Raw genomic sequence first — 26,701 nt, forward strand, 5'->3', positions numbered from 1 at the left:
TACAAAGGGATCATTGGGGTTTGGGGGTCATTTTCAGCACTTCTAAACCACAGAGACTTAATGCAAAAGGTAGTGGTGTCAATAATGCTGTTCCAGCCCCAGGTGACTTTCCCAGATTACAGCAGCCTGATGCCTTTTTTGGTTGTTTTTAATTACTTAAATGTCAACAGTAAGCAGGTGTCTGAGGAGCTGTGACCCCCTGAGCAATGCTGGTGGCTCCAGGAGCTGTGATGGGACTTCATCTCTCAGCCAGTCCCAGCTGCAGGAATCAACCTGCCCTGGGTGCAGCTTTGGGAGCCACAATATGAGAAGGATCTGAAAGTATTGGAAAACAGGAGGATGGTGAAGAGTCTAGAGAGGAAGCTGTATGAGGAGCAGCTGAAGTCACTTGGCTTGTTCAGCTGAAGAAGAGGAGACTGAAGTCAGACTTCATCAGGGCCTGCAGCTTCCTCAGGAAGGGCAGTGGAGGGGCAGCTCTGATCTCTGCTCTGTGTGACCAGTGACAGGACCCTAAGGAATGGCTGGAGCTGTGTCAGGGGAGGCTAAGTTTGATATTAGGAAAAGGTTCTTCTCCCAGAGGGTGGTTGGGCACTGAATGGGCTCCCCAGGGCAGTGGGCACAGCCCCAAGGCTGCCAGAGCTCAAGGAATGTTTGGACAACACTCTAAGGCACAGGGTGAGATTGTTAGGTGTCCTGGGCAGGGTCAGGAGTTAGACTTGATGATCCCTGTGCATCCCTTCCAACATAGAATATTCCATGATTCTAGAGAAGCAGCTGTGTGTAAACGAGCTCTTTTTGTCCCACTGCTGCTCCCCGAGGTCTCACAGCATTGCAGCTCATGATTTTGCTGATTAAACTACTTTCTGTGTGCCTGATACCCCCTGTCAGCCCTGCTGAGCCCGCTCAGCCCTGGAAGAGCCAGCTGGGCTCTATCTTGGTCCATGCCTCAGAAGCAGAACTGTTCACAGTGTTCTGACAGTGAACTCACACATAGTTGCAAGAATAGGGCAAGATGGGGCCAACCTTGTAATATTTTATAGATTTTTTTAAAGCCCTGTCTCCATGTGTTGCCTGTAATTCTGAACTTTTTCTCTTTAGAAGAATGGCTGCAGAGAATCACAGGCATCTCAACCTGAAGATTCAGCCCTCGAAAGCAAAGAACCACTTCTTTCCTTCTTTATAAACTTCTGTTAACTTTCATTGTGCTGTGCAAAGGGGAGGACTGGATTCCTGCTGCTCGGCTGCCCGGAACAGGCATCGCCGAGTGCCAGCTATGGGCACTTTTGGGGAACTGCAGGACTTCGCAGCAATATTCCTGTCGGGATCCCAGCGGTACCAACAGGCAGCTCTCAAAGCCGCAGGACAGGGCAGATTCCTCCATCAAAAAAATCACAAATCTGCCTCTCTGCCGATGCAAACCCCCGGGACCCTCCGAGACCCCCGGACAGACACGGCGACCCCTGGGCCGGGATCCCGCGGGCAGGCACAGCCATCCCCGGCCGGGATCCCGCGGGCAGGCACAGCCATCCCCGGCCGGGATCCCGCGGGCAGGCACAGCCATCCCCGGCCGGGATCCCGCGGGCAGGCACAGCCATCCCCGGCCGGGCTGTCCCTGGATCCCGCGGGCAGGCACAGCGATCCCCGTCCGGGCTGCCCCTGGATCCCGCGGGCAGGCACAGCCATCCCCGGCCGGGCTGTCCCTGGATCCCGCGGGCAGGCACAGCGATCCCCGGCCGGGCTGTCCCTGGATCCCGCGGGCAGGCACAGCCATCCCCGGCCGGGCTGTCCCTGGATCCCGCGGGCAGGCACAGCCATCCCCGGCCGGGCTGTCCCGGGATCCCGCGGTCCCTCCCCGCTGCCGGGGCCGCTCCCGCCCTTGGCCGCGCGCGGGCCTCGCCCCGCCCTCCCCGCAGGTCCTGGCAGGGCCGTAGGGAGGGAGCGCGGGCGGAGAGCGGGAGCGGTCAGGACCCGGTCAGGACCCGGTCAGGACCCGGTCAGGACCCGGTCAGGACCCGGCCGGGACCGGCCGGGACGATGCTGCCCGCGGGCCGCGGCGGGCGGTGAGCGGGGGCCGGGGGGGAGCGGGGACGCCGGGCCGGGCCGGGCCCGGGGCTGGGACCGGTCCGGGCCCCGCTGAGCGCGCTGGGCCTCGCAGGGCGGCGGCGGCGCTGAGGGCGGCGCTGGGCGCGGGCGCGGAGCGGCGGCGGGAGCTGGAGCGGCGGGCGGAGCGGGGCCGGGCGCTGCTGCGGCCCTGGTGAGTGCGGGGCGGCCCCGGGCACACCCTGCGGCCCCCGGGCCTGGTCCCGCAGCCGCGGGGCCGGTCCCGGTGCACATCGCCGGCCCCGGCGCTGTTTGTTCCCCCAGGGGCGGCGAGGAAGAGGAGCAGCCGCAGCCCGGCTCCGGCGCCGGACACGGTGAGCGCTTCCCCCGGCCCGAGGGCCCCTCAGGTCACACCGGGGCTGAGCCAGATTCGGTGTTAGCAGCCGTTCCACTTTTCTGCGACTTAGCCCCCCTCTGCCTTTTCCCTCCCACTTTCCTCCTTGGAGTTAGCTTGGAGTCGCGCCTCGGTAATCCAGGTCAGTGGTGAAGTGTCTCTAGGCCTGACCCAGGTGTGGGGTTGTCACTTGCTGAGGTTGATTCTGCAGAACTCTCTTCTATGGCTCACACCCGTCCTGTGTTCAAGGCTTCCTGCAGCCTGCCTGCATCCTCTGTGCACTGGCTGCTCCCACAGCCAAAAAAAATACCCCCTGTACCATTCATCGTGTCTGGTTCCCTTCTGTAGTACATGGCAAAGCAGATTAGTGAAGAGACAGATGGGCAAGATCCAGGGTTGGACTTTCTGACGTGTCGTCTCCTCTTGCAGAGAACAGGCCTTCACCCAAGGAGCTGGAGGAGCTGGAACTGCTGAACAGGGCCTTAGAGAAGGCACTGAAAGTCAGGAAAAGCATCTTGAAAAGTCCATTAGAGGCCCCGGGAACTACAGGAAAGAAATTGGCAGGTGAGGGACCTGCTGCCAGGAAGGCTGAAGAGCAGCAGGTGCCTGTACCTGTTGAGGATGTTCCTGAGAGCACAAAGGTGGGAACTGGAAGCAAAAAGCCTGGCTCTTCAAAGAAGCCCTCTGCATACCAGCTAAGAGCCCCTTATAGGACTGACCCAGATGTGAAGAAACCACAAAGGAAAGCCCCAGCCAGATGTGTGTCTCAAGGTCCCAGGACATCTGGGAAGAGCTCCTCAAAAGGGGTGGCTTCGAAACAAAGAGGGAGTCAGAGGACAGCAACTGGCAGTGCCACAGAGGTCTGTGCTCCAGCTGAACCCCAAGAGACACTTGGCTCGTCCAAATCTGCCCCAAATGAGCAGCAAAGTTTTTCTGTGGGGGATTCAGCTGGGGGAAAGAACTCAATAGCTGCTGGCCAGGAGTTATTTGATGCAGGGAAGAAAAGTTGTGGTTTCCTGGGAGAGTCCAGCAAAAAGGAGGACACTGCAGGTGCATCAGGAAGGAGCCTCTCACCTGGGACAGGCACCCTTTGGGAAAAGGGGTGAGTGTGGGAGGTGGGCACCTCTCTTCGTGTTCCACTTGACACTCAGAGGCACATCTCCAAACCCTGCTGGCTTCTGCTGCTCCTTGGGGCCCCAGCCAGCTTTCACCATCCTCCCATCCCTCTCAAGAGGAAGCATCCTGTACAGTTTAAAAGCCTTTACTGTGGTTGAGCAAGTGGTTTTAATTTAAAGGGCTTCTTCTTGGATGGCTGGGACTTTGAAAGCCTTTCAATTAAGACTGTTGGTATTTCATAGTCCCCTGTGACTGTTATGGAAAGCTGTCTCTGTAGAGCTTTCTTGAGCCTTAGTTTTCCTCTGAGTGCACTTTCTATTATAGCATATTGATTTTTTTATTTGTTCTCTTTTTACATGGTGATAATACATAATGCATGAATTTGCACTCTCTCTAAAGCAGGTGCCCAATGCTGTTTGCAGTGATGGCATCTGGGTTAACCTGTAAGACACTGCCCATATAACTACACAAATCAGAATGGACTAGAATGCAGTTGTTTCAAGTGTTTGGTATGGGAAGGATTATGACGTGGATGTTACTGAGATTCTCTGTGGAAAAGTGGCAAAATAATACTTGGAATGTTGGCTTTGCATTCAGGCCAGTCTGTCTTGTTTAAAGAATTTCTTTTCTGTGTACTGTTTGCTTTAAAGAAACAATGAAGGTCAGCTCTGATGTCCCAGGAAAATTTTGAGGAATATCTCTCAGCTACCACAACCCAGACTGTTGTGTTTGTGCAGGAAGGAAATTATCCCTGTTCACTGGCATTGGAAGGGACACAGGACACTGAGTGACAGTTGCTGGGGGAACAGGGATCTGGATTCAAATGTTTGTGTACTTAAAATCTCAACTGTGGCCTTGGGTTCCTAGTCTGCATGTGACTAATAACTGCCAACCCATTTGTTTTTGTAGTTACAACTTGAGGATTATTTTACTTCGGGGTTAAGAACCATATTCCAATGGAAGCTGGAATGTCCCTTTCCCATTTCTTTGAGTGTGATGTGGTGCTAAGCAAAGCTGCCTTGTCCTGCTCAGGTAGAGCAGCAGGGTTGGGCAGACCAGCTTCCCTGAACAAGTTGTTTCCATGCCTGTTCTCTGCCGTGCCAGGGCTTTGCTCCCAGCTTCCCACCTTGGATGAGCCTCTGACAGCTGGTGGCAGGATGCAGGAGCTCCTGCAGGTCAGCTCAGTGATGTCTGTAGAATTAGAGAGGAGCCTGAGCCTCCTTCCTTGAGGACAAGCTGGAGGCAGTGGTGGATTCAGTCTCCAGGGTTGCTGACATCTCCCATTGCAGCTAAATTAATTCCAGATTTTGACAAAATATCATTTTCCCTGTTGGAAGACAAGGCTCAACTGCTCCCTGGCAGCCAGGATTGATCCTTCTCCTGTTTTGCAGATGCCAGCTGAAGCTCCCCCTTCCCTACAGGATAGCCTATTCCAGGAACTCCAGGTAAGCCCAGCCTGACTAGTGCAGTCCCTCTGCTTAAGGGCTGTGAGGAGGGGCCGGGTGGGGGGACGTGACTGGTGGTGGTTCCTGGGCAGGCAGTGACCCCGTGGGGTATGGGGCTGAACTGGGAGCAGGAGGAGTGCCCTGCAAGGCTCTTGCTGAGGATGTGTGTGCTCATGTTACTCTAGCTGCTAGAATTTATTTTCAGAGTGCTAATTGCTCTGAAAATAAAGTGCTTGCTCACTGAGTCATGAAGGAACTGGAATGCTTTATTTGTGGGTTTAACAGTGCAGCAGAAGCCTCTGCTGGTAGCAGACACCTGTTGGAGGCAGGAGACCCTGTGGGGTGGGTGCCTCTGTACCCTATCCACTGAACAATTCCCAAACCAGCCGTGCCCTGCCCTGCTGGGACACCTCTGGAAGCACCACAGCTGTGTGTGTTTGAGGCTGTTCCTGCTCTTCAGCTCTTACAGAGAGCCAACTCCAGAGCTCCTGCAGTGAGGGTGCAGGTGGTTGGGTTTCTGGTGAGCTCAGTGCTCTGGTGCATTCTCCAGTCTTCTGGAAGGGTTTCCCACATTTACGCTGAGAAATCTTGCCATAATTCAGCAGATTTCTCATTATGTGCTTAATTCTGATGTTAAGCTTAAACCCTGTCTTAACTCTAACTATAGCCCCTTGTGCTGCCCTCAAGAATTCCTCCTCCTCTTGGGAACTGTCATTTATCAGCCACCAGTTTGTTAGTTGCCCTTCAGCAAGTTGTAAAGACTTTATTCCCTTAATTTTCACTTGTAAATTGAGCCTTTCAGCATTCTAATCGCTCTGGTGTAATTTTATACTTTTCACTATTGCTTTCAACTCAGTGACAGATTGAGAATAACCTTTGCACTAAAGAACCCTTGTAGAGGGAATGCATCTTGCCTGGGAACTTCTGTTCTCTCCTGTTCCATTAATCTTGCCACTTCTTTGCATAATGTATTTCTGAAATCTGCAGTTCCTAACATGATTTAAAAGACACATGCACATGAGTTAGACAGTCAGGCACTGCAGAACTATTTTAAGCTTCCTCCTGATGGCTCTCACTGCAGCAGATTTTGGGAGATTGGCTTTTTAAACCAGTTCTTAAGTAAAGGATATTATGGGGACTGTGTATCCATGGGGATGGTGAACTCTGTAAGTGAAATGCATCTCTCTGGTGATGCTGTTATTTGTGTAGTGCTTTATTTAAAAAACTGGACTCTGGTGTGAACTCCTGGCCAGCTTCCTCATGATACTGTCCTTTAGCCTGTGTCTTGCATCCCTGATGCTGACACACTGCTGGCATACTGCCTGCCAAACATAGCATTTTGTCCCCCAAAAAAAGGATTAAAGGAGAATCTTGAGGAAGTTTGGCATAGGAAGGAATTGGGGTGAGAGTTTGTCCTGTCTGCTCTTCTTTTTGTGCACCTTTACTAACAGAACAACTGTGCAGAAATGCAGATGACTTACTCCTAAGAAAGGAAGGGAGGATTTGGTGTTTCCTATGGGACATGAACATAGGCAGGGCAATACAACAGAATTAGGGATGTACTGCAAGTTCTCATTCTGCTTCTGGAAATGTGCTGTCTGTCTTCTGATGGCTATAAATCCTTCCCTTTAAAACAAGTGGAGAGGGGAACAGGTGTTTTGCAGTGTCTAATGCTTTCTGCAGGGTGTCCTTGCTGATCTAATACCAGCTGTGGGAATGAGTTGGGAATGGTTAGTAAATAACCTGTGAGAGAGGGGGGTGATGGAGACACTTGTAATTAAAGCACTGATGTGTCACACTGGTGTGTCACAGCTCAGTGTGAGCACTGTCTGGTACAAAGGAGTGTAACTTCCACCTCCTGCCCCTTTGGAATTTTCAGGGCATGGGAGAAATGTCATCTGTGCCAAACAAGTGCAGATGCAGCAGCTGCAAGGGCCCGTTTTATGGAGAGGATCCAGACAACTGTATCCTTTCCCAGCAGGCTCCGGGTACAGTAGCTCCACAGTGAGCTCCCAGCTGGAGAGAGTAATGCCTCCAGTACCAGCACTTCAAGCTGGGTCTCTGGGAAGTGGGGTTTTTCATAGTACAGCTCTTGAGCACTTACAAAACTCTTGATCCAGCCAAACATGGCCACAAGGCAAACATGCCCTACACAGCTGTGCTGTGCCGTCCTCAGCTTCCCCCTGCAATGCCACTTCCTGGGCTGTTCCCTCTGTCCCTGCTCCCAGCTGGCCTGGCCAGGGATGCTGCACTCAGCTGGTGGTGTGGAACTTTCCTTAAGCTGCTGCTGTTTGAGTTTTGTTCACCGAAGGCAGACTTCAGTCCTGCAGAGATAGAGGAGGAATTGAGGGTCCTCCAGGATGTCCCCTCCCGTCTGAGGCAGTATGTGGAAGCTGAGACTGCAGGTAAGAAGGAAAAAAGGGGGTGGAGGGGCAGAGGGTGGAATAAGGATGGTCTGGACTCCAGTTCCATCTGTTTTGTGTCCTTACCATGTGCTGGACTTGAGGGACAGGAGCATTGCCTGCCTAAAATGAGGGCTGGTGAACCCGACGCCGCTCTGGAAACTGGTGTTTGGGGAGGAAGGTTCCAGTATGCTCATGCCTGCTGGGTTTCCTCTGCTTCTCTTGTAGACCCTCCCACTCTACAAGGGGAGTATGAAAGCCTTTTGACCTTGGAGGGTTTGCAAACCACAGTTGCTCAGTGCCTGCAGAAGCTGCAGCTTCTTCGAGCAGGTGAGTCAGTCCCCGTGTTTGTGGTCAGGTGTGAATGTGTTGGAACAGTGGTTTTCCATCTGTGCAGGACACTGTGGACAAGGTAATTTTTCTCCTGGTTATCCTTAATGGTAATGGAGCACGTGAAATTGTCTGGTGGCAAACAAAGCCATGGTATCTGTGTGCCACCCCTCTGTGTTTGGGAGAGGCTTGGAGCTTTTAACTGCTGCAGTTCAGGAGGGCTGGGGAAGGAGCTGCTGGGGACACTGGATGCCATAGCTTAGGATGTCCTGATTGTGCCATGTGTGAGGAGCTTACCCTGAATAATACACTGTCATTAGTCATTCATTTCTGGGAACAGTAAGTAGATCATAAATTCTGCAAGTACAGATTTAACTTGTGTGTTTTTGTCTCCTGCCTATTCTTGCCCCCTGGCAGCTCTGGAGTCCCAGCTGAGGCTGCGCCCAGACTGCACTGGGGATGTGGGAAGCTGCTCCCCAGCCTGTGTCCCTGCCAGGGGACAGATATGTGACACTGCAGGAGTGCTGGCTCTGCCTCTCCTGTGTTACTCCAGCTTCCAGGAGCTGAGGGACCTGTTTGCCTTGAAGCTGCAAGTGTCAATGCTGCACCAAGAGATTGCCCTACAAAAGGTGAGTCTGGGAAAGTGTTAATGCTCCTGGAGCAGGAGAGGGCAGTTGTGGGGCACCAACTGCTGGATGGGGTGTTGATGGGGAGCAGCAGCACAGCAAGCTTCCCCAGTCATGTTTCTGTGTTTATGCCTCATGTCCAAGTCCCCTCAGTGCCTTACTGTCTTTGTAGGTGAATGGAACTGACTGGTTTTTGTTAGAGCCAGAGCAGAGGCCTTTATGTGTCTGACCCTCTCCTGATAAGGTTTTATTTAGCTGCTCTGAAAGAATTTGGCAGTGGAGGATGTTGGTAATGCCTGAAGGCCCCTTTTGTCAGCCCTTCACAGTCCCACGAGGGCACCCACTGTATCATTCTCTCCTGTGTGACCTCCAGCTAGTGAACTCCTCTGCTCTCTCTTCCTTTCCTTTTAAACCTCAAACCACTGTGCTGCTGATCTTGATTTGACCATTCTGAGCCTGTGAGAGCAGGGTAGGAGGTGTCAGCTTCTTCAGCAGCCCGAGCAGAGAGCTTGCTGCACAGAGATCACTTGTTCTTCTCAACCAGCAGCAAAGGGCAGAGAAGATCTGTGAAATCACATCCACTGTTGACCTGAACGATAGAGGCTTTGGAAAAGTAATTTTTTCTAAGACACAGAGGAGTTATTAATAACTGGCTGCACTCCTCCCTTTGGCTGAAGATAGATTGCTGCCTGTCCTCAAATGGGACTTCAGTATTATAGTCCTGAATTATGGATTGTGAAGGTTTTGGGTTCTTTATCTGCCCAAAATGAAGTGGTGACCAAAGCCACATTCCTCCTGCTCTGTTGACTGGCTCAGTTTCCTCTGCACATGTATCTAAATAGGTGTTTTGTGGTAGGTGAGCTCTGGGGGTCTGAAGCAGCTCTGCAGGGTGAAGGTAAGTGAAATTGTTGGAACAGGTGAAATGAGTGGATGTGATACAAGATAAATACCCTGGGAAAGGATGTACCTATTTCTGGGCCAAGCCTGTCCATTGCCTTTCCATGGAGGAATGCCAAGTATCACAGAGACTCCTGGTAGCTCTTAGACTCTCTTTGGTGGTGAAGGTCTGTTTCCTCTGTTCTTACACATCAGGAGCAGAGCAGATGGATGGAAAAGAGAAGGATATCTCTCTTAGGAAGTAAAGCAGGGCAACATTCTTTCATGTGCAGCTTTCCCCTTAGGTAGCTTTCATGTCTGTAGAGACTTCCCAAAGATTACCAGCTGTGTCCTGCTTCCCTGTCCTTGTGCAGACATATGTGGAGCAGTATGAAAATCCCAGAGGAGGTCTGCCTGAGCATTAATTCAAGAGTGGGGCACCAAAGGCCAGCTTCTGTCCTTTGATTGGAAATGACCTGTGCTTGAGTTGTCTCTCACAGTCCTAGTCCCAGAGCTGATGATGCTGCACCAGGGTGGTGTTGGACCTGAGCTGAGGTGGGCTGAGATCCTGAGCTAGGCTTAATGGACCAAAGACCAGGGCAGGGAACGTTGGCAGCTCTAGCAGCCCCTGTAGCCCGTTTGGGCTGGAGTTGGCCACTCACCCATCTGTCCTGGATTAGCTGGGAGGTGACAGGAACAGTCCTAAGTGCTTGAATTTACTGCTGGGTGAGTGAGCACTTCACTGTGTGGTTGCAGAGCTCCTGAGCCAACACCAGCTTTAACTTCTTGCAGGGTATGATCTCATCCCAGTGCTGGGCCTTCCCTGTGGCATAGGAGCAGCGTCTCCACTTATCTCACTGCTCTGGGAACACGGTGGCTGCTAGTGTAGCTCATGAGCAGAGGATGAACAACTCTGCCTTTGTTAAATATGACAAAAGAAAGTATCTGTCAATCAATGAGCATGTTATTAGTCATACTGCTCTGATTAGATTTCACTTGTTATGCAGCCACTTTGCTTCAAGGAGTCCTGGCAATGTGTGCTGGCTCTGGTGACGTGTCCCCCTTGTCCTGCCCAGGTGCTGATGGCAGAGCTGCTGCCTGTCCTGGAGCCCAGCCCGTGCCCGGAGGGCTCTGCCCGGCTCTTCCGTGCCATCCACACCCAGCTCTGCCAGGGGGGCAGGAGCTTCCCTGTGCTGGTGAGGGATGAGCTGGGGGACTGAGCAGGGGAGCCTCCTGCTAGTCCTTCACACACACAGAGACAGTTCTGAGCAATAAATCTTTTCCATTAACTTCTTTACTCTGCCTGTTTGTTCAGCTAAAGTCCAGGGGGTTGTTTTTGTTATGGGGTCTTTTTCTTAATTTTCGTTGGGTTTTTTTCTTTTCTGTCAGGAGGGTTGGAGCCCCTCTGCTCTGGAGCCAGGCTGGGAGAGCTGGGGGTGTTCAGCCTGGAGAAAAGGAACAGAAGGCTCCAGGGAGACCTGAGAGCCCCTTCCAGGGGCTCCAGGGGAGGGACTTTGGACAAGGGCCTGGAGGGACAGGACAAGGGGGAATGGCTTCCCACTGCCAGAGGGCAGGGTTAGGTGGGATATTGGGAAGGAATTCTTCCCTGTGTGGGTGGTGAGGCCCTGGCACAGGGCACAGCCCAGAGAAGCTGTGGCTGCCCCATCCACCCCTGGAACAGGCTCTCCAGGGCAGTGGGCACAGCCTCAAGGCTGCCAGAGCTCCAGGAGGGTTTGGATGATCCTCTGGGGCAGGGGGTGTGAATCCTGGGGATGGTCCTGTGCAGGGCCAGGAGTTGGACTCGATGACCCTTGTGAGTCTCTTCCAACTCTGCGCGTTCTGTGACTGCGATTTTTGCTCTGTCACATCTGGCGGTTGTTCCCGGGGCAGTGGCAGGATGGTGTCGGGGTGTTGGGATGCAGTGGCCTGGGAAGGGTGGGATAGTGTCGGGATGGTGTCGGGATGGTGTCGGGATGGTGTCGGGATGGTGTCGGGATGATGTCGGGATGGTGTCGGGATGATGTCGGGATGGTGTCGGGATGGTGTCGGGATGGTGTCGGGATGATGTCGGGATGGTGTCGGGATGGTGTCGGGATGGTGTCGGGATGATGTCGGGATGGTGTCGGGATGGTGTCGGGATGGTGTCGGGATGATGTCGGGATGATGTCGGGATGGTGTCGGGATGGTGTCGGGATGGTGTCGGGATGTCGGGATGATGTCGGGATGGTGTCGGGATGATGTCGGGATGTCGGGATGGTGTTGGGATGATGTCGGGATGATGTCGGGATGGTGTCGGGGTGGTGTCGGGATGGTGTCGGGATGGTGTCGGGCTGTCGGGATGGTGTCGGGATGGTGTCGGGGTGGTGTCGGGATGATGTCGGGATGGTGTCGGGATGGTGTCGGGATGGTGTCGGGATGGTGTCGGGCTGTCGGGATGGTGTCGGGGTGGTGTCGGGGTGGTGTCGGGGTGGTGTCGGGATGATGTCGGGATGGTGTCGGGATGGTGTCGGGATGATGTCGGGATGTCGGGATGGTGTCGGGGTGGTGTCGGGGTGGTGTCGGGATGATGTCGGGATGGTGTCGGGATGTCGGGATGGTGTCGGGGTGGTGTCGGGATGGTGTCGGGCTGTCGGGATGCAGTGGCCGGGCCCGCCCCGCAGGTGGCGCTGGGTCCCCGGCGGTACCTGCGCAGGTGCCGCTGGAACCGAAGCCACTCCGGGAATGTTCCCCCGCTCTTGGAAAACGCGACTTCTGCAGCAGCTCCGGCCTTGTCACCCAGCGAAACGTCCGGGTTTGTTTCCTCTTGAATGTTGGGGTTTTTCATTTAAGTCCTCCGGAATTTCAGTGCCAGGTAAAGCTTTCGAGTGAAGTGGAAAACCTCTGCTTGTGAGCACCGAAAACTCCATTTAGGAAGGGCCACAGTTACCACAGCTTAGTTCAGTTTGCTTAAACCATACCTCTTAGCTGGACTAGGACTGTTTGCTTGGGGGGAAGGGGGATTTAGCTCTTAGCAGTGCTAAGACAGTCATTATTTATTCGTTATCTTTTTTCACGGCCAGAGTTTGCTGTCTGTTCAGAATGTCTGGCTCTTTCTGACACTCAAAATTTGCTAAAGTCATTCATATGATAGATGAAAATCAGCACCTCTTACTTCCACTTTATATTTTTATCACAGAATCACAGAATGGTTTAGGTTGGAAGGAACCTTAAAGCTCATCTCATTCCACCCCCCTGCTGTGGGCAGGGACACCTTCCACTATCCCAGGTTGCTCCAAGCCCTGTCTAACCTGGTCTAGAACACTTGCAGGATCAGACACTGTCTCCTAAATTAGCGTGGTCATAGGCCATGGGCGTGAACATCTGCATGTTTGAATTTTAGAGCTGACATTTGGTATTGTTAATTATGGTGCTGTTATGGATAACTTGTGTCTGCAAGCACTGCATGAGTCATGGAGCATCTGCTTCTCGGCACTGAGCAGTCCAGTGGAACTTGGCAGCAACTTCAGTGCCACAGCAAGGGCTGCAGAGGTGTGAAAGTGCTGGGTAAAGCAGACTGAGCCCACAAAAATGGGGTCACAGGAGTTGTTAAAAACTCAAAATACAAGCTGACACTGTAGCAGGGTGCAGAAGGGGTGCAAACTGGCTGTTCTGTACCTCTGGGTGCAGTTTTATTACTCTTCCTACACCACATTTTACAGTTTTCATAAACGTGTAAGACTAAATCATTTGAATGACTCACTTTTTCAAACAAGTCTTGTGCTATAGCAGAGATCGAGAGTCAATAGCAATTGAATTCAGAGGTTGAGGGGTCTTTGTTATAAAATGTGCCTTTGTTATAGAAAGAAATTATCCTGGTACATCGAACTGAGATGAGAAGACAAAGACAAAAGGCAGTGTTTGATGCCAGGGGATAGAATTACAGAAATACAGGAAATGAGCAGTATTTTTGGAAAGTGATAGATGATCCCAGTGTTGTGTAGACATGAGCTGAGAGAAAGCGCAGCGAGGGTCAGGGAGGATTAACAGCTCTTACTCCTTCTTTGTTCCCTACAGCAGAGTTTTAAAAGGTTTTTGGTTTTATCCTACTGAAGAATAGGAAGTTGGATCCTAGAGAGGAGACAGATTTTTTCCTTTTCTTTCCAGAATCTGTGGCTTTAAGTATTTCCAGCTGCTACAGTTTGTCCTTTCCACTGGCTCCCTTCTCTCCTTCCCATCTGCAACTTCTCCATGGGCTGTTTTTGTTTTGCAAACGCTGCTGTTAGTGCACTCTGGAGTCAGCAAACCTTCTCCTATGATTTCACATGCATGTTGTCTTGGGTTAGAATTAGAGAATCACAGAATCCCAGACTGGTTTGGGTTGGAAGGGACCTTAAAGCTCATCTCCTTCCACCCCCTGCCATGGGCAGGGACACCTCCCACTAGCCCAGGTTGCTCCAAGAGCCGTCCGACCTGGCCTTGGACACTTCCAGGGATGGGGCAGCCACAACCTGAGCTGTGGTTAGTTCTGGATGTTCATCATGTTGAACCCTCAGAGGGGTTTATGATATAGATCCTACACAGAGTGCTGCTGCAGCTCCTCCTTGGGAGATACCTCATGGAGAGACTCAACAGTGTGGCTTTAGGGGTGCTCTCCATCTAAAGCAGAAATAATTTGAGCCTTGGTAAGAAAGAAGGCACCAGGAGTGGTGTGGAGGAATGTTCTGCCTCTTCCAGCCTTTCTGAGGGGTCTGGCAGTGTGTGAGCAATGAGAACCTGCTGGCGTGGCTGTGTGCACCCCACACCCCTGGGCAAGGGCAGGAGGAGCTCCCTGAGCCAGGAGCACAAACCCTGATGAGCTGTGTGAGGAACAAGGGAATTTCATCAAGGAGCAGTTTAAGAGGGTACATGTTGAGGTGGGAGGAAAGCTTCCAGCCCTCTCTGTATATGACAAATTTGCTGGGGTGTTATTCTCTAAATGAGCTTTCTGTGAGTACCAGAGAGCAAGTTACTTGATTAAAGCACTGGGTGAGTCAAGCCTGGAGCATTAACACCTGACTCAGCAACTTGTTGTGCCAGTCAGGGGGTTCTAGAAGGAGTAATGGTGCTGCAAAATGCTGAGACAGAGGTTGGATTGTAGAAGAGCTCTTGGGGAGAGCTGCCTGTCCTCCACACACATCCTTTAGTTTTTAGATTTTTTTTACTCAAACTAATCTCTCCCTGAGTTCCAGAATTCAGTGGGAGCTTGGGATTTCTAGGTGAAGCTTTGCTGAGAAATTTTGTCTGCTTCTGGTGAATCCGAAAGGGATGGTTTTGGGTTCCATGTGAGTGCAGAGCACGCTGAGGATGCTGGATGAGGGTACTGCAGGATGTGTCATACTCCTCCAGACACTGCCAGGGTGTCTAATTCTCAGTGTACTGTAAGCAATGAGTGGGAAATGCTTTAATAGCCTTGTGAAAGCCAGGAGAAGGGGCCAACTGGGATTTTTTTGTGGGCAGGCAGCCAGTTCATGGGTGTGCATTTCCAATCCTGAGTCCTGTCACCATGTGGGGTCACTGAGAGGCTGCAGCAGATGATGGATCTGACACCAGGACTCTTCACTTTTTACCTGTAAAATGGAGATTGAGATTATTTCACTTGCTCATGAGCTTGCTTTTGCAAGTCTGTACTCTCTGGAGCAAGGCCTCTTGTTTTAGTGGGTTTTGGTTGGTCAAACTGGTGCAGTTGACATCTGCTTTCACTGGCAGCCTCCTGGTCCTCCTTCACATCCATTAAAAACAACCTCACAAAAGAAAAACCCTAATCATGACTCAGTCCAACATAAAACCAATTCATTAAATAGGTATTAAAGTTTCTATCATCCACCTTGCAGATACAAAAATACTATTTTCGTAACCACCAACCAGAAAAAAAGGTCCACCTCTTGGTTTTAATCTGTGAAGAAAGAAGGGCTTTAGCATTGTAATCTAGAAAAATCTGGTTAATTAATCTGAGCTCAGTTAGAAAGAAGAGGGCAGGAAGCTGCCAGGGGATGAAGAGCTGGGAATGGGAGGGGGGGCAAATTAAAAGGGAGTTTTGAACTGTAATTTCAGAAGGCGAGAGATTACAGCAGTGGGCTATTTAGGCAGGCAAACGGAGATGTTTGACTTATTTTTAGCCAGAACGAGAAAGATAATCAGTGGATCCGGAGTTTGGATAGGAAAAAAGCAAATGGAAGCAAGCTGTGAGTCAGTGGAGGAGCCTGGCCCTGGAGAAAAGCCTCTCTGGAGTCTTCCCTCCTGGTTTCTGAGAACACCAGGGCCAGCTGTGCCAACACTAGGCTTGTCCTCGGCCCTTACATGTTGTAGTGGGAAACTATTGGTCTCATTTTAGCTCCAGCTTAGAAAGAAGAAATGAGGGAGGCCTAATGTGTGTGTCCAGGTCAGTAAAACTTCAGCAGATGACACCGGGTTGGACATTCTGTAGCACCTCAGCATCCTGCTCCCTCAGTTCAAACTGCTGTGCCCCAGCTGTTGGTGCAGCTGGCCCAGCCTTGCAGCTCTGCAGTTTGGAAAAGTGCATTATCTGCAGATTTCACCCTTTGGGGTTTGTTTTCCTGTTTCACGTTCTAAATTCCAGAATACACAAGAGCTTTCTCTTGAGGTGGAGTCTCTTAGAGGACATGTTAGCAGTAAATCTTGCTTTTGAAGTTGTTGAGCAGCTGGGTGCTGTCATGCAAGGGGAGGGCATCTCACTGCCTCCAGGAGTGAAGGATTGGGTACCAACCAGGCACAGGAACGTGCAGGAGAGAGCACAGGAATCAGAGAATCATTAAGGTTGAAAAGACCTTTAAGATCTTCAAGTCCAACCATTCCCCCAGCACTGCCAAGGCCACCACTAACCGTGTCCCCAGGAGCCACATCCACACAGCTTTTAAATCCCTCCAGGAATGGTGACTCAACAAAAAAGTACCTTTAAAAAATTAATGAAACCATAAATAGGCTACTGTGCTTTAATTACAATATGGTAGTGACTGCATAATGGGACAGAATTCAAATTACTGGATGCAGGGATGAATCAGATAAAGTATTTTTTACATTTAAACAAGTTTGATCATATCAATTTAAACATAGCCATGTGTTTCTGTGAGACATCCAGGCTCACTTTTAGTGTCATTAGGAAATTTGGGGTGTTTGGCAATATCCTTGCAACTATTTTCAGTCTTAACTACCTGGGTTTGTTGAGTTTTAAATGGTGTTTGTTGTGTTGTGCTGCTCTGGAACCTTCTTGAAGGTGACAGAGCTCTCGGCAGAGATCCCTTTGTCCTTGCAAAAGCAAACTCACCGGATTTAATGGAGTTGTTTGACTGAACAAACCATAAGTGATTTGAATCATGTGTGATCACATCTCCCTCCTACCACAGGGAGGAATTCAGAGCCTTGCTTATGACAATGCAAATGGCATTATTTTGTTGGGTTTTTTTTAAGCAGTAATTACAGTAAAATAGCTTATTCTTATGTTCTAGGTGTATTTCTTTTCTGTGAGCTGTAAAACCGGTGTGTGTGGCCTATGAGTCACTGGGCTCTGCTGGTGCCTTGCCCAGCTCTCCAGGCAGTGCCCTGAGAATCCACAGCATCTTCAAGGGCACAGGACACCACCAAAATTACTGTGGATCAGCTTTTCTCCTGGTTAGGAGTTTTTCCCTGTGTCTGGATCATACCTGGTTCTCAGTATCGTTTGTGTTGAGTACTTCACAGGATCACAGAACACGCCGAGTTGGAAGGGACCCACAAGGATCATCGAGTCCTGCACAGAACCATCCCCAAGAGTCACACCCTGTGCCAAGTGCTCCTTGAGCTCTGTCAGCCTTGGTGCTGTGACCTTGACATTTGCTGTGGCCCAAGGTGGGGCTGGTGGGTGACGGAGAGGAGCAGCAAAAGGTATGAAGGTCTAGACGTGCTCAGTCTACCCCACATTGGGAAGGAACATAGCTACCACCAGGTAGATGATGGTGGTGATGGTGATGATGATGACAATTCTTTTTCATCTGCTCCCATCCATATTTGAATCCGTGGAAAGTGTCCTTCTTGTAAGACACGTGAATCCCTCATTTCAAACACCATCCCTGGTTTGGAAGTTCCTTTGGAAGGTGGGGCTGTGCCGGTGTCCCCTCCTGTGCCAATGCCCTGGTGGGGCTCTCCACTGCCACAGGCCCAAAATAGCAGGGCCATGTCACCCAGCAACTTGTCACTGTTGCCAAAGTCTTTGTTGGAGAGGATCAAGGTGACACTTGGCTGCTATTTTCAGACCAGCACTTCCTGATGGCTGTTGGCACTGTATTCCCCCCCTTTGATTATTTATTTATTTCCCTTTTGCTGAATCATAGACCTGGAAAATACTTCTTAGGTCACTGAGAATCCAAGATTGTGTCTCCTGATTTATTTTGCTGCCTATTTTCCAGTTTTACGTGGCACAAGGCAGCTTAAAATGGACTATGAGATGCCACGTGTGCTTTAATGACGCTTTCCTGCTGCGTGAGGAGTTTCTTCCCTGCTCTTTATCTTAAAATTAATGGAGCTGCTCAAAACTTAATGCTGGCTTTGCCAGGGTTTATTCCTCAGGCTTCTGTGGTTGCTGATGCCATATTCACCTGCTCTTGTTTTACTGCAGCTCTTCATTGCAGTCAAAATTTGTTTATTACGGGGGATTGTTGTGCAATAAATATTCAGTATTTCCTGTCTCATCTTAATCGAATGTGTGGCTCTTGGACTGTACCGTTTTTTCTTCATGGACAGGGTGGTCAGGCACTGGCACAGGCTGCCCAAGGAGTGGGGAAGTCACCGTCACCACAAGTGTTCAAAAAATGTGTGGACATGGCACCTGGGGGCAAGGTTTAGTGGTGGTCTTGGCAGTGCTGGGTTAATGGTTGGACTTGATGATCTTAGGGGGTTTTCCAGCCTTAACAATTTCATGATTCTGTAGCAGCCAAATAAAGGCAAAATTATTAATTTCCTCACAGAGCCACAGGAAAAAAAACCTTGTGGGGATGTCTTAGTTCTTACAAACTGCTGGGGTTTGTTTTTTACCATTCCTCTGTGTGATAAGTCAATGCCTGTGCTCTGTTGGCCTTTTAACCGAGTGAGGGTCACTTCTTCTCCATGTGAGAAGGCTTCAGGGCTGCCATTTGCTGGATTTCTACAACTCAGACCCCAGTTTTGAGCTGTGTGTCCAGAAAATGAGCAGTGAGGTGGGCAGGAGTGAGTATTACTCCTTAGACTCATGCAGGGATATGTGTGGATTGTATAACAGAGATTTGTCTTCGATTGTCTTTGCCCAGAAGTGTTATTTCTTTAAGATAAGTTGTTTTCTGTTCTTGTTTCCAGCCCCATTACCTTCAAATTCTGGAGAAAATAAGGCATAATTCCTGGCAGTGGTGGGCCCTAAGCAGAGCAAGCAGCACATGGGTGTCTTTGCATCCTGGCTTTGCCTTCTTTTTTTTAGCATTTCCATGTGGTCTCCAAATTATTTCAGCTCTCTAACATCTATTTTGAAAATCTGATGTCTCTGGTGACCCACCTAATTATGGGCCTACCATGAAACACTGGGTGCTGGGGAATGTGGATCTCCTCCCATACCTTGCTTCTCCTGGGATTCCCTACTGCTGCTCAGCATCATATTTGATCCTGGGCTTACTTGCTTCAAAATCAAAGTAATTAGTCTGTTTTAGAAGAATCCTGGCTTCCTCATCCTTTCTTTCCTCACCATTCCCTCCTAGGAATCTGAGTTTCTTGCCTAAACACCACCTTTCTTTCACCCACCAAAGCCATTCACTCTCTCTGTTCTTTGTCTTCAACAGGAGTTTCTGTTCCCAGGTTTTTCTTTCCTTCCTGCAGCTCTTTGCTGCAATCCTGAGAGCCAGACTTTGGAGCCTTTTCCCTGTCCAAGGGCACTGCAGTTGGCTCTGGGCAGCATTCCGGCAGCAGGGAGAGCTCCTGCTGCCCCATCCATCACCCCACTGGGTCCCTGGGGGTGTCTGTGTGTGTAGGGGGTGTCATTCATCTCTGCTCCTGCAACGTGACTCATCCAGTCCCATCTGCACTTTCTGCTCCTCCTGTGGGAAGAGGGAGGAGGACATGCAAGTCTCTATTTCTGCTGTGAAAATTACACCCTTCTGTTAATTCCAGAAGGAGTGTGGAGGGAAGGAGTGGAGCACCCAGGCCTGTCAGCCCCACCAAAGGTGGAAGATTCAGTGCCCAAAAATATGGTCTCACATCAGGCAGCCCATCCTGAAGCCTCTTCCTCTCTCCCTTAGAGCATTTGTGGATTTTACAGAAACCCACTGCAAAATCAGAGAAAGAGTTGCCTGAATTTGGCCTCTTTGAATGGAGAAGGGGAAGTTCATCCACATGTGAGTGTGAGAAGTTTCCTGGTGGTGACCCTGTCCCAGCCTGAGCCCTGTGCAGGGTTATGCTGGTCCTGCTTTTCCTTTCAAACCAGGGGCACAGCCAGCAGGGCCCTGTGACCTGTGATCTGCTCTCTGCAGGTAATTCCTTTTAAAGCATCTGTGGAGTTTTAGAGGTCCTTGGTCAGACATGCAGGCACTGCTGCTTGGGAAACACTCTCTGGTGAGCTACAACTGGTATGTCTGGAGGAGTTTGATACATACATGTATCTATCCTGCTTCACTCCTGTGTAATTGAAGTGGTAGCAATTGCAATGGTTGGTCCTGGTGCAGGAGGCACAGGGGTTGCTACAGCAGGATCACGTTGGTGCTGCTGAGTCAAATATTCAAATCCCTCGTGGATCAGAATGGAGACATGAAATGTCATGGCTTTCTAACCAGTTGGAGCTTGTTTTTCTCACCTCCTGCTTTTTCAAGGCCAGTCACTGCTCTTCAGCACCACTTAGAAGCTGGTACAGCTGACAGCTCACTAACATTGGTGGGTTGCGAGGGAAACCAAGAGTCCTTCCCAACCCCATGAGTGGAGGCTGGAGGTGTGGGGATGCTGGGGGGGTAGGACCAGCACGGGGGGGGGGGGCTGGAGCTGTGTTTAGGGATGGCATCACATTACTGGTTTCCTGAGAAGCAGTTTGGGAAGTTGCCCATTGCCAGGTTCATTCTTGGGGTATTTTCTTCCAGACCCCACTCTCAGCAGCAGCTGAACTGTTTCAGCTGAAATTTGCTTCAAGGGTTCAGTTTGGGGTCAATTTAAGCCTGAACAGTTTCAAGTTTAACAAAGCTTCATGACACTGAAGATGGAGCTTGTGCTGGGCAGTATCAGCCTTCAGGGTGCATTCTGCCCTCCCTTTTCAGAGGGCATTGACTCATGGAGTTCTGCTGCTCTTCTTCCCCTCTAATGAGCAATCAGGAGAGTAAATAACAAAACTGGGTTTGCAGAGCACCATGTGCTGCATGTCTGCCTTAGCTGGAGCTATTTTCCCAGTGCTATTTCTGTGCATAGCCAGACCCCTGTGCCCAGGTCCGGGGTGTCTGCAGCTGCCTGCCTCCAGCAGTACCACGGGAGCACAGCTTGGGAATTCATCTGATACCTAATCAACCTCCACTTTTGTTATTCATGGATGTTATTTAAGAAACTGGGAGCAAGAAGAGATGCCAGGGCTCTTGCAGACCCAGCCCCCTCTCTTTTGGTGTTCACAGGTCTCACACAGCTTTCCAGAACAGCCTGAAGAGGGGCAAAGTCTGATCCAAACCAGCTGTATTCTTCCCCAGAGTGGCATGGCTTCCCTGGGGATGCTGTCGGCAAGAGCAGTGCCCACAAAAAAAAGGAGGAGAATACATCCCATGTCCAGACTAATGCCCAAACCTCCCCTTTCCTGTGTCAGTCCCATTGGCTCCTCTGATTCTCCATCTCACCTGCCCCAGAGCCTCCTGCTCACTGCCCAGCTCTGCTTCTCCAACAGTGTGGATTTTTTGCCTAATTTTTGGCTTTCTCTCAGCTGATGCAGAAACAGCTGGGCCCCATCGGCTCGGGGGAAGCTCTGACCTGGGAAAGGCTCCAGGTCTCTTACGTTTGCTGCAATAGCTCATTCCTTTCCTCTCTCCTTCAGGAAAACCAATTAAAAAAAAAAAAAACAAAACAGTGCAGGAGAAGCCAGAGGAGATGGGAACTGTTTGTGCCATCTCTGGTCTCAGTGCCTCCTGATCCACTCATGGTAAAGGTGGCACAAAAGATTTTGCCCACAAAAATAAGTCTCTGCTGATGGTCAGAGCTGGGCAGCGGGATTTTGTGCTCAACCTCCTCCAGGCTGTTTGTGTGTCCATTCCCTTCTCCCTCCTCCTCCTCCTCCTTCTCCCTGCCCAGGAGCCCCGGGTGGCATCTCTGTGCTCTGCCATGTGCTGCAAGTGTGTGATTCAGTGCCAGAGCAGCGCAGAGCCAACATCACCTACCTGTGCTCAACATTGCTGTTTAAAAATATTTAATCCTGATAGTCAGGATTTGGGCACTGTAGGGAAAGGAAACAGTGCCTGGGGTCCCTAGTGGGTATGGTGCCAGTTCCCAGAGCCTGGCCCTGTGGCAGGCACCAGCTCTCCTTCCCAGGTGTCCTGTCCTTCCTGCAGCTCTGCTGATCTCCAGCTCCCAGCGGCCTTTCAGCATCCTGCCTTCCTGGCTCTTACCCTGCTGCTGCCCTGCCTGAACAGCAACACCTCAAACCACAAATCCCCCTGCACCTCACCTCCAGCCCCTTTCCTTCCAGGTCCCCTGACTGGTCACCCTCTGTCCCCCCCAGTGTCACCTCCGGGTGCCCCACCATGGGCTCCCAGTGAGGGTCCCCAAGCCAGGGGACAAAGCTGGCACAGGGAGAGAGAGCAACTTGGAAGGAGGTGATGGCGTTGGCACTGCACACAGAGGAACCAAAGGGGCTCTGGGGAGTGTCTGGAAGTCCCAGCGCCCGTTCCCTCTGGATTTCACCTGCCATGGGGCTGCAGCAGCGTGGCCCTGGGGGCGGGGGACAGCTGGGCCAGTGTCCCTGCCCCAGCGCTGCCTGGCGATGCAGATTGGAAAAACACATCTCAGGAGTGATCCCGGCTGGGCTGCAGGCAGCTGCCTGCTCACAGCCCGAAAGAGTTAACAGGCAACCGGGCCGAGCCGGTCCTCCCACCGGCATGAGATCACCGCTGCCACCGCCAATCCTTGCTCCAGTCCTCCTCCAGTCCTCGCTCGGTCTGGCAGCAAAGGAGCCGGGAGCCAAAGCTGGGAGTGAGAGCAGCAGCAGACAAGACCCTGGCCCGTCTGCACCCCGAGCCGCCGGACAAAGCGACCATGTAGGATCCGGAATCTTCCCTCCGTCACCGGCACGGCAGCGGCTCGTGGTGGGACAGAGACTTGCGTCCATCCCACGCGCGCGTTGTGCTGCTCCGTCCTGGGTTTTCTCGTCAACATGATGGGCTGCAAGTCCAACTCACTCACTTGCCTGCAGGGAGGAAAACCAGGGCTGCCGCTGGCCACGGCCACCGACTCCACTGCCACACTCAACAAACTGGCCCTGGCCACGGGCGGGACCGAGAAATCCTGGTACCGCTGCATCTTCCCCTTCGGCATCGTCTCCGTGGTCATCGGCGTCGCAGCGACGTGCATCACCTTCACCATCAATGGCCCACAGATGGACATCGCTAAGGTGGTCTCGGTGGCCACCTTGATCTTCGGGGTGGGCCTGCTGGTGGCCGCCTACGTGTGCTGGCGGGCCAAGCGGCAGCGCAAGCGGCACCGGCAGGAGCCGGTGGCCCTAGAGCAGGGAGCCCTATGACCCGGGCTGGGGGCAGAGGCTCAGCTCCACCCGGAGCCCCCTGCTTATACACCCCTCTCCGCGAGCAGAGGGGTGACAGCACCGGCTTTGTCGCACCCGAGGAGGTCCGGACCCTGCCCGAGGTCAGCTTGCCGTCATTCTCCACCCCGCCGAGCCGCCCGCGCCAGCGCCCGGCCATCCCCGCTCCCGGCACGGGGTAGGGGCAGCCCGGCCTCGCCTGCCCGGGACCGGCATGGAAAGAGCCCGGAGAGTGGCCAAGGAGCGAGTCACCGCACAGGGACCTGTCCCTGCCCGCACCGCCCGGCAGCCGCAGCGAGCCCCCGGCGCTGCGCTGCGCCGGGAGACCGAGGCAGCCCCGCGCCCCCCGCTCGGTGCCGGAGGAGTCCAGCGTCACTTCTGTCCTCTGGTGGTTTTTCCCTGTGGCGCAGAACAGAAGGAGTTTCGAAAGAAACTCTCTGGGTGCGGGGAGCACCCGGAGAGCTGCGAGGCCGGCCGGGAGTGGGGCTGCGGGAGGCAGCGAACAGCGATGGGTTGGCCTGGCACGGAGCCCCTGGGACAGCGTGGGGGACAAGGGAGGGCGGGAGCTGAGCGTGGCGGGGGACAGCGGACCTTGGCGGCGGCGGGGGGACGCGGGGAGCAGAGGGGACTGGAGGGGGCAGAGGCTGTTGGGGGTTTGTTGTTGGCGGTGCGGCAGGTAGAGGAGGAACTCGGGCTCTTTCCATCCCCGTGGGGGTGAGCCAGCCCGGGGATGTCCCGGGGGACATGTCCCCTCTGCAGGGATGCCCAGGGCGAAGGGGATCGTGCTGTGAGCTCGCAGCAACATTGCCCGGCTTAGGTGTGGCTTAGGTGGGAGTCTGAGAGCAATTCTGTTGGGGAGAAGGAGCTAGAGGTGCAGCAAAAAGGAGCAAATACATTTTTGCCTCTTTTTTTTTTTTTCTTTTGAAAAGAAGTGCGTGTTCCCATTCTTTGAATTTAGCCTTGAGCTCATGACCCTAAAAAAGAAGCCTGAGACGTGCAGGAGGATCCCTCTCCGGATGCCCTGGTGCCCCGACGCGGAGGCTGCGGCAGATCGCGCTGCTGCCCTGCCCCGGCTGGCCCCGCACCCAGAGGAGCCTCCCAAAACCAGCCCCTCTCCGGGCTCCTGCTCACGGGCAGCGCTGCCAAGAGCTACAGAGCAGCCACGCTCCCGGCCCGCGGCAGCTGGAGGCTGTCCATGCACAGCACAGACAGCGAATAAGGCCAAAAGCCACGAGTGGGGACACACAGGAGCAAAGCCGAGCTTGTGCCGAGCGCCCGGGGAGCCGGGACACAGCCGACTGTGCCAGGCCCCGTGCCACCCTCCCTGCCCACAGCTCTGATCCCGACGGCTCTGGCTCCATAACTAACGCGTGCTCCACAGCCCCGGGAGCTGCTGCTTGTCACAGTGTGCATGGCCCGGAGCCACCATTCTCAGGATAGTGAGATGTTAGGATACCAGGGCTTGGAGTCCCAGCCCTACAAATCCAGGCTCAAACACCCACGGAGTTTGGGAGTTTTGGGGACACTTTCAGCCTCAGCTCTGATCAAAGCTTTACTTCCATGAGCAATTAGGAGAAGAGACGATGTCACAGAGCCTTGCCCTGTGGCAAGTGATAAGTTTAGCAGGCTCTGAGCCCAGACTGTTGTTTCAGGGTGTTTAAATATCTGTATTTTTTGGTTTCAGCCTCTCTCAGGGTTAGCAAACCAGGGGTTTCCTGCCAGGGGGACTCAGCAGTGCATGGGGGATGCTCAGTGAGGCATTCATGTATTGAGGGTTTGAAGTGCCAGCTCGGTTTTATCATTACTACTTTTTATCACATTCTTCTTGCTCTAATGTTTCAGCAAGCAGTTTTGTGGCTGCCTGCAGATCCCTCTGCTCTCACCTTGCTCATCATGACCACTAGGGCCAGCAGCCCTGCTCCTGATCCTGCCCAAATTGATCTCACTTTTAAAGTGCTCAGCCCTTCTCCCCCCACTCTGAATGTGCAGATGGGTTGTCCAGGTGCACCGAAGGAAAGCCTTGGAGCCAGCCCAAAATGTCTGATGTCAGGCCCCGTTATGTCTCACCCTTCTTAGATCTTCAAATCCAGTTCCCCGGAGCCAAATCCCCTCTCTCCTGCTCTCAATAACCTCGGGGCAGCTCTCCACAGGGCAGTGCCCAGGCGGAGCCCATCCCAGAGACAGCCTGGATGGGTCCAAGTGCCAACCCTGCCCAGTCCTGCACAGACTGAGGTTTTCTTTTGTTTCTGTTGAAAGTTTTAAGGGATTTGAGTTCTGCAGTGAGAGGCACAGACACACAATCCCTCCTGCTGCCGGAGGGACAGACTCCAGGAGGTTCCCCTGCGGGGCTGCGGCCGCTGCACACGCTGGTTGAACAGCAAGTCCTGGGGAAATTCAGCTCCTTAAACAGCATCAGGGAGGTTTCTTGGCTGCAGGAATAGATGGCTGGTAAAGTTATGCCCAGCTCAGCAAATAAACTGAAAGATGAAAGGCCCCCAGTGGTCAGTCCATACTCACAAAGGACCTGGGGATCCAGAATTTGCCACCCTGCTGGCACCACCCCACGTTGCTCTTTCTCAGGCAGTGTGCAGGGTAGAGCTGGTGGGTCTGTGCTTGCTGGCAGACACCACCACCACCACCACCACCACCTCACCCTCCTCCTCCTCCTCCACTGGCATCTGGTGCCAGACATTGCAGATGTGTGAGAGCTGCCTGGGTCCCTTTCCTGTGCAAGCTGCAGAGGTTCCAGAGGACATTCTGTCCAGGCATCCCACTTTGGGTATCCCATCTGGGTATCCCATCCACCCCATTCATCCATCCCACTCATGTATCCCACCCATCTCCCCCACCCAGGCATCCCCCTGCACACCATGGCATTTTTCCTGGGATGCAGGGCCCGGCAGTCACCCACCACTCTGGGTGCCCCAGCCCTGGATCACAGCAGAGCCAAAGGCTGGATGTCCCACCCCAGCACTGTTTTGGGGAAGGTGGCTCACTCGGATGCTGTGTTCCCATCCCGGTTGAGGTGTTGGCACAGGAGCTGTTGGTGCACAGCCGGATCCGCCTGTCTCCAGAAGCAGGAAAGCACCCTGGGAAGGCAGTGCTGTGGATGTCTTACCACAATCTCGGGCTAAGAGACACTCTTAGCCCTTTCTAGGGGAACAGAATCAAAAATTAATAAACCTGTCAAGCTCACTCAGACACCAGTTTTCCTCTGCTTTGCTTCCCCACCCTCCCAGCACTGGAGCCACAGCCTGGCCCGGCAATGCCACCCTGCACAGCACTGCTGCCTGGAGACCTGCCCCTGCCAGACACCTCTGTGCCACTGGCAGGAGTTATGCAGGGATGAAAGATGGCTCAAAGGCTGTGCCAAGGCACCTGCTTCCCAAAGCCACCTGCCCCTTGCATTGCACCAACACCCCTCGCCAGGCACTGCTCTTCCAGTATAGCAGGAATATTCCCTATCCTACAAACCCTCACCTTGCCTCCAGTGCCTCCCCAAGACTCTCTGCACACAACAACTCATCCCCATTCATGCATTCAGCTGTTGTGACAGTCCTATGCCCTGTTTCTGCCAGATCAACCTAAATCCCCTTTCAACACTGAACAGTCTTCAAGAGAAAAGCGCAGGTTTTGTGGCATCAGAGGGAAGGGTTAAAAATCGTTGCTGCCAGATTGGGAACAGTTACAAAAGGGAAACATAAAAATAAAAATATGCATCCCTAAAATAA

General features: G+C 52.5%; 1 protein-coding gene across 5 annotated transcripts; it reads left to right on the forward strand.

The window, feature by feature from the left end:
* The first annotated feature begins 2,019 nt into the window (after positions 1 to 2,019).
* TEDC2 (tubulin epsilon and delta complex 2) lies at positions 2,020 to 26,701 on the forward strand. 5 transcript variants are annotated; one of them, XM_064672441.1, is made up of 10 exons: positions 2,020 to 2,060; positions 2,156 to 2,254; positions 2,365 to 2,414; positions 2,864 to 3,536; positions 4,942 to 4,995; positions 6,875 to 6,959; positions 7,292 to 7,400; positions 7,626 to 7,727; positions 8,145 to 8,356; positions 20,845 to 26,701. In XM_064672441.1, exons 1-10 carry the CDS (start codon positions 2,035 to 2,037, stop codon positions 21,145 to 21,147), a joined length of 1,713 nt encoding a protein of 570 aa, XP_064528511.1. In that variant the 5' UTR covers positions 2,020 to 2,034; the 3' UTR covers positions 21,148 to 26,701. The 5 variants fall into 5 exon arrangements, with proteins under 5 accessions (XP_064528511.1, XP_064528515.1, XP_064528514.1 ...); XM_064672445.1 differs by lacking the exon at positions 20,845 to 26,701 and adding an exon at positions 16,711 to 17,928; XM_064672444.1 differs by lacking the exon at positions 20,845 to 26,701 and adding an exon at positions 10,306 to 10,518.

This window comes from Pseudopipra pipra, chromosome 16, assembly GCF_036250125.1.
Source record: "Pseudopipra pipra isolate bDixPip1 chromosome 16, bDixPip1.hap1, whole genome shotgun sequence".
Classification (NCBI taxonomy): Eukaryota; Metazoa; Chordata; class Aves; order Passeriformes; family Pipridae; genus Pseudopipra; species Pseudopipra pipra.